This window comes from Doryrhamphus excisus, linkage group LG2 (genome assembly GCF_037039965.1).
Source record: "Doryrhamphus excisus strain RoL-2023G ecotype Guam linkage group LG2, RoL_Dexc_Guam_v1.1, whole genome shotgun sequence".
Taxonomy (NCBI): Eukaryota; Metazoa; Chordata; class Actinopteri; order Syngnathiformes; family Syngnathidae; genus Doryrhamphus; species Doryrhamphus excisus.
This window is the reverse complement of record NC_136358.1, coordinates 3,986,078-3,993,764: the sequence shown is the minus strand read 5'-3', so window position 1 is coordinate 3,993,764 and position 7,687 is coordinate 3,986,078. Positions and strand designations below refer to the sequence as shown.

The 7,687-nt window shown below is 40.7% G+C and overlaps 1 protein-coding gene across 1 annotated transcript; it reads left to right on the top strand.

The window, feature by feature from the left end:
* Window positions 1–833: 833 nt before the first annotated feature.
* Window positions 834–5,011, top strand: caap1 (caspase activity and apoptosis inhibitor 1). Its single transcript, XM_058066366.2, has 6 exons — window positions 834–1,041; window positions 1,212–1,403; window positions 2,990–3,074; window positions 3,159–3,213; window positions 3,284–3,330; window positions 4,175–5,011. The coding sequence occupies exons 1-6, from the start codon at window positions 937–939 to the stop codon at window positions 4,552–4,554; spliced, it is 864 nt and encodes a 287-aa protein (XP_057922349.2). The 5' UTR covers window positions 834–936; the 3' UTR covers window positions 4,555–5,011.
* Window positions 5,012–7,687: the final 2,676 nt, after the last annotated feature.

Sequence of the window (7,687 nt, the reverse complement as noted above, 5' to 3'; positions counted from 1 at the left end):
CAGGGCACATATAGTCAAACAACCATTCACACTCACATTCATACCAATTAACTGCAATTTTGGAATGTGGGAAGGAAAACATGCAAACTCCCTAGAAGAGAATCAAACCCACGTCTTCCTGTTCTCCTGGCTATGTGGCCTACATGCTAACCATTTGTCCACCGTACAAAAACATACTTAAACACTTGTGGTTTGCATTCCACTCTAATACGGGACCAGTGCAATCTTTACCCTCTTAACAGGATGCACACGGGAGCAGATGTTGCAAAAGAAAAACACACCACAGTGATTGTGATCGATGCGCAACCGCCCACCCTATCCGGGGCATAATATGGCGGACGGCATCAGGATAACAACCTGCATTATGTGGAGACAGCTGTCGCCATGGCGCCTGGGCAGGACTATATCGCCTAGGCTTCTGGGCCTTATTTCAGCCAAAGGCAGGGAAGCCAATTAGAGTGATTTACAGCTTGTGTGTTGCCGACACCACCTTGAAAGATGCATCCGTGCGCTGGTTAAAGGACACACAGTATATGATACCGGGTTGGTGACAAGTAGGGTTTTAGAAAGTGAGGAACCATCATGAAATCCAGTTAGCCCTACACCATTATTAGTACTATAAAAATTTATTTTTTTTAAATCATTTTTTTCATGACAAATAATATGTTAAACATTTATAGATTCTATTCTTCTCATAAAAAGAAAAGTACTGGTTAAAAAAATAACAAAAACATCCAATCCTTTTGTAATTCACCCAAAGTACCACCATTTTGCCGTTAGATGGGAACATATCACAGTTGTTGTTCTTTCCGTAGAAGAAGAAAAAAAAACAGCCGCTGACTGATGACGTCATCACCCCGCGCCGCTCATCACAAACAGCCACAGCTATCATTAACCTAGCGTGAGTCATATATTTGGAGTTTTTTGTCGCTTAAAATGCTTAAAAAGAAGTCAAGTAGTGGCGAAAAGAAACGGAAACACGCCCCGACCGATGAGCGGCATCGTGGGAGTAAACGTAGAAGCGCCGACGGTAACAAAGAGGTGAGATTTGCAAAGCTTGCATAGAAGCTAATGGTGATGAGTTTGTGGACCATCTGTAGCTTTCGTAAGAGTAGTAATTATTTGTTTTTTTTTAAATATGGGTTAAACTCTTAGAATGCTGCTTTACTTTGACCTTAATAATTGACGGTAGTACACCTATGTTCATTCAGGACTCTAAAGATGATCTCGCTGACCCAGACCTGGACAGGGTTGGCAGTGACATTGAGGAAGGTGGGCTCGATCTCGGGGTGCCATTCCAGCCCATCACCGCTTATGTGAGCGACAAAAAGGAGATGCTGGAGCAGTGCTTCCGTGTGCTGGGTGAGAAGAAACTACGCAGGATGCTGCCAGATGAATTCAAGGTAAGGTGCATTTCTCTGGACATGAGACAATAGAAGGGGGGGTAGAGTTGTCTAAAATACGAGGGACACTGAACGCGACACTGTGCATCGCTATTCCTGTAAATGGAAAAGCGGTGTCATCGCTTTTTTTACGGTAAAAAACTGGCAGCTGGGTTGCCAACTACAGTTTTTTACAGTGTACATTTGCACAGTGGTACTATGGTTTCTACCTTATCAAAGAGCTGGTTCTTGAAACTTTCTTGGTCCTTATGGTGGGTTATTTTGCAGCTGTAATCAATAAAAGAACTCGAGTTAAATGGTGGCATCATAGATGGAGTGATAAAGCAAGGGGACAATTACTTCCGGGTGGGAGTTGAGGGCGTGCTATCAGCCATGTTTTATCATAAACACATATTATGAACATATGCATTGTATTAATAAGTTGAGTCACCAATAGAAGTCTTTGGTAATGCGATTTGGTGATACGTTGGCAATATGACGAGTTTGTGTGACATTCTCATGTCAATTTTTCAAATGATTTTCAAATGCAAGATTTACTAGTGAGTGTAATGGATGCAAGATGGCCGAATAAAGAAGCAATATTATATATATATCAACATAATAAAGTGTATGCTGTAATACTGCAATCTATTCAATATTGGTATGTGGTTCCAATATCAAAATAATTCACAAATCGGAAATATCCAATCCATCCTGCGGAGGTTTCCGATCCATGAGCCTTTGCTTTTATGTTTATGTTATGAAATGAGTCCACAAGCCAGCTTCTGTACTAGCTGGCTGAAAAATATGGATTTGTTTTTATCAGTTCTATTATCCAGTTAATTAGTACAATTTAAATCATGTTATTTACATTCACTATCATGTCACAATTTGTTTTAGGAAATACATTTTATATATTTAATATATATATATGTAATAAGACAAAGCATAGCTCAAATAGGCCCTGATGATGAGTAAGACAAATGGACTTGGATCCGATCCCCCCACACCTCTTAGGTGATGTTCCCCCCTTTTAAGAAGGGAGACTGGAGGGTGTGTTCCGACTATCTTCTGCCTTCCTGGTGAGGTCTATTCAGGCGTTCTGGGTAGGAGGACCTGATTCAGACTCGTTTCCATTGAGTGTTTGACTCAGCCAAGCCTTCCCGTTGTCACCGATTTAGGGTGTTTAGGGGATCCAATTTGGTGGCTGCAGGATTTGGTCCTGCTGCCATGATCTTCAAGGATCGGTTCGCGGCAGGGATGAGAATTATCACCTTAAAGTCTGTGGTCATGGTTCTCGCCTTGAGCAAGACACAGGACACGTTGCAGAAATTATGCCTCTGAACTGACCTGGGAAGTCCTCAGGAACCGCCGAGAGGAGCTGGATAATGTAGCCGGGGAGAGGGTGTCTGGGCCCTGATGGATGGATGGATGGAATATTAGTTATTTCCCTTTTAATGAAAATATCTGACGATGACTATATTATTTTATTTTATGAGCTCATATAATAGTTCATTACATTTTCAAGCTCCAGTTATTGTGGGTTAATTACTTTTTTAACCTATCCCACTAACTTCTTTTTGTTTTTTCGTCACTTTGTCCTGCAGGACTTTAGCTTAGAGGAAATTCGAAAACTGTGTTGGCAGCAACTGGAACCAATTTCAGAGCGAAACATTGTGCAGATCCTATCTGGTATGATTATTATTATTATTATTATTTTTTTGTATTTAACCATTCCACGTACACTAATAGCTTTAAAATATTTGTTGCATTCAGGGGAGCAAGTGACTGAAGAAAACATCAAAAACACACAACAATCCTCAGAAATCCAGTGAGTTCCTAAAGCAAAATGTTATTTAATGCAGCATTCTTTATTATTACTTTTACATATTTTTATTAAGACAAGAAAACAGCGTGAAAGAAGCAAGCGGTGACATCACCAAGCAAGGTATGTTGAGCATGCAGAGTGAACTATGTAGTTCTAGTATGTAATTGTACTAACGATTTTATGACAAAAGAAACCCCTCCAAAGTTGAACAAATTGTCCCGCGGTTTACTTTTTATTTTGCACACCTTTTGCGGTTTCTTTGGCTTTTTTTCGTGACTCTTAAGCAGCAGCTTCGACTAAAGAGAAGACAAGGACGAGAGAATAAGACTATTCATCGGAAGTATGTAGTGTTTTTTTGTTTGTTTTTATGGCTAACATACTTCAATTTACGCTTGCATGACAATTAATAATTCTGTTAGGTTGCGTTTTGCTTTGCTGGAGCCTATCACAGCTGTCTTCAGGCGAGAGGCGGGGTACACCCTGGACTGGTGGCCAGCCAATCACAGGGCACATATAGACAAACAACCATTCACACTCACATTCATACCTATGGACAATTTGGAATCGCTAATTAACCTAGCATGTTTTTGGAATGTGGGAGGAAACCGGAGTACCCAGAGAAAACCCATGCATGCACAATCTCCTGACTATGTTGCCTACGTGCTAACCACTGATCCACCGTGCGGCGATATATTTCAGCTGGTCTTAAAATTTTAACAGTGATTAACTAGCTTTTGCAATCGTGTTGCACAAAAAAATGTTAAAGTAACCATGTTTTAACACCAAAAGTGGCAAACTTCTTTTTACACTTTTTACACAGCTAAGAATGTTTTAAAGTAACTAACTAACTACAAGGATTGAGTTATAGATAGATTATTTCCATTCTTTTCAGTTAGGGAATCACTACTGAACTGTACTAAAACATTTTTGCATTGATATGAACCCAGAATAATTTCCTTTCCAGAGGCGAGTGCCTCCAGCGAGGACAGCGATGTCCTCAGCATCAACGCCGACACTAGTGACATTGACGCGCCCAAAGATGAGCAGCCGGTGGACAAAAATGCCGGCGTGGTGCCTCCACCTAAAACGGAGGCAATCCAAAACGACATCGACCGAAGCGTCAGCGAGATATTAGCGTCTAAGGACGAGGAAACTAGTAAAGACAGCCGAGCATTATCCATCCAGGACGTTCCGAACCGTGCCGTTGTCACAGCTAACGCCGCAACATCACCGCAACATCCGCCATCGCTTCGGCAGCTGGAACTTCTTGAATTGGAGATGAGGGCGCGTGCGATAAAGGCCTTAATGAAAGCCAGTAATGGGAAGGCAGCTAACCAGGGATAAAATGCTGCATGTTTTGATAGTGTTTATCAATATGTATCAATACCGCCCAAAAAATGGGCTTTTAAGCCCCTCAGTTTGTCAACCTCCATGCGTATCATCACTCCACCATGTTGTTTTTTTTGTTTTTAAATCAAACTGTAAATAAATGAAACGCTAACTTGTACCAATGGAGTGTGTTTCTCTATTTGTCCACGAGATGGCAGTGTCACTCTGCCATAAAGTATTGCAGCCTTTCTGCTGTATACAATGACTTGGCATCTTTGCATTCCAGCATCAACTTGAAGCATTTATGCAGATGCATTGCTCCGTGGAGGGGATTTGCATTTAAAAGGCTTATTTCAGAGGCCGGCAAGGTTAAATGCGCTATTATCTATGCATTTCATTGATTTCTAGGGGAATGCATGCTAAATGTTTCTGTGGGTGCAGTTTATTGGTGTCATTTTACTGCTATTATGATGAGGTACATGGCTTTTAAAGTAGAAATGTGTTTTGGTAGCATAGATACATAAACATTCAGCCGATTATTCATTTACATTAATTTCATTTGCTATTTTTATTAGATTTTTTATCCATTAAGTTGTGGTAGTGGTACATATTCTTTTCATTGATAATTTCTTATTTTGTAAATATTCTATACAATCATGCCACATGTTTTCCAATGAGATAAAAAGAGAAATAACACTTGAAAAACCTAATTCTATTTCAATATTACATACTTTAAACAATGCACTAATATGAAACAATAATACCGTAAATATTTTAGTTGCTAAAGAGAGACTCCCTTATTATTTTCTGTTGTTTTTGTGCAACAGGAAATGGAATAGAACTAATGACTCTCTCTGACAGGCAATAAATAACAGCGTGACTCAGTAGCCACATTTAATTTTCTGCCAGCAACATTTTTTTTTTTTTTTGTCAAAGATGTCAAGTGTTTCTTTTTTAATTAAACAGCCATTTTTGCAACAAGACCCATTACTGTTCTTGTCCTTTATTTATTTTTAGGGAATATAAGTCATGCTATTCAGGACTTGATTCCTCCCATCTGTAAAGTAACTTTGTGTCCTGATAACAATCTCTAGTTTGTTTTTGTCATATGTAACTGCTATATGGAAAATTACTATTTTGCGTTCTAATCACAAACTGATTTAAAACACTTGTTCCTGTAGTGTAACCCGGCAGGGGGCCACTGTAGCTACACCACGACTCCCCTCCATGACAACCCGCATGGGCGGCCATCGGAGGTTACTTTGCATACTTCGCAGCAAGAAAAATGAACTGTGGAGACGCTGTTGGCATAGCAAATGAATCAGCGTCGCGAGTGCCGTTAATGATACAGTGAAGAAAATAAGTATTTGAACACCCTGCTATTTTGCTATTTCTCCCACTTAGAAATCATGGAGGGGTCTGAAATTTTCATCGTAGGTGCATGTCCACTGTGAGAGAGATAAACTAAAAAGAAAAATCCAGAAATCACAATGCATGATTTTTTAACAATTTATTTGTGTGATACAGCTGCTAATAAGTATTTGAACACCTGAGAAAATGAATGTTAATATTTGGTACAGTAGCCTTTGTTTGCTATTACAGAGGTCAAACGTTTCCTGTAGTTTTTCACCAGGTTTGCACACACTGCAGGAGGGATCTTGGCCCACTCCTCCACACAGATCTTCTCTAGATCAGTCAGGTTTCTGGGCTGTCGCTGAGAAACACGGAGTTTGAGCTCCCTCCAAAGATTTTCGATTGGGTTCAGGTCTGGAGACTGGCTGGGCCATGCTAGAACCTTGATATGCTTCTTACGGAGCCACTGCTTGGTTTTCCTGGCTGTGTGCTTCGGGTCGTTGTCGTGTTGGAAGACCCAGCCACGACCCATCTTCAATGCTCTGACAGAGGGAAGGAGGTTGTTCCCCAAAATCTCACAATACACGGCCCCAGTCATCCTCTCTTTAATGCAGTGCACTCGTCCTGTCCCATGTGCAGAAAAACACCCCCAAAGCATGATGCTACCACCCCCATGCTTCACAGTAGGGATGGTGTTCTTCGGATTGTACTCTTCATTCTTCTTCCTCCAAACACGCTTATTGGAATTATGACCAAAAAGTTCTATTTTGGTCTCATCTGACCATAAAACTTTCTCCCATGACTCCTCTGTATCATCCAAATGGTCATATGCAAACTTAAGACGGGCCTTGACATGTGCTGGTTTAAGCAGGGGAACCTTTCGTGCCATGCATGATTTCACATCATGACGTCTTAGTGTATTACCTACAGTAACCTTGGAAACGGTGGTCCCAGCTCTTTTCAGGTCATTGACCAAGTCCTGTCGTGTAGTTCTGGGCTGATTCCTCACCTTTCTTAGAATCATTGAGACCCCACGAGGTGATATCTTGCATGGGGCTCCACTCCGATTGAGATTGACCGTCATGTTTAGCTTCTTCCATTTTCTAATGATAGCTCCAACAGTGGACCTTTTTTCACCAAGCTGCTTGGTAATTGCTCCGTAGCCCTTTCCAGCCTTGTGGAGGTGTACAATTTTGTCTCTGGTGTCTTTGGACAGCTCTTTGGTCTTCGCCATGTTACAAGTTAAAGTCTTACTGATTGTATGGGGTGGACAGGTGTCTTTATGCAGCTAACGACCTCAAACAGGTGCATCTGATTCAGGATGATACATGGAGTGCAGGTGGACTTCTAATGGGCAGACTAACAGGTCTTTCAGGGTCAGAATTCTAGACGATACACAGGTGTTCAAATACTTATTTGCAGCTGTATCACACAAATAAATTGTTAAAAAATCATGCATTGTGATTTCTGGATTTTTCTTTTTAGTTTATCTCTCTCACAGTGGACATGCACCTACGATGAAAATTTCAGACCCCTCCATGATTTCTAAGTGGGAGAAATAGCAAAATAGCAGGGTGTTCAAATACTTATTTTCTTCACTGTATATTGAAATGAACTATTTGTCAGGCGGCGGGGAAACGGGTTTTGCACGCTTATAAGATTATTTCTGGCTGATTAATCAAGGTCTGCTGAAGTGACTCGAGTATTAATCAGGTCATTCTCCTGCAGGAATTAACAATTTTTTTTTCACCTACCCTGCACAATTAAAGGTCACGCAAAAATGATGAGTCACTTA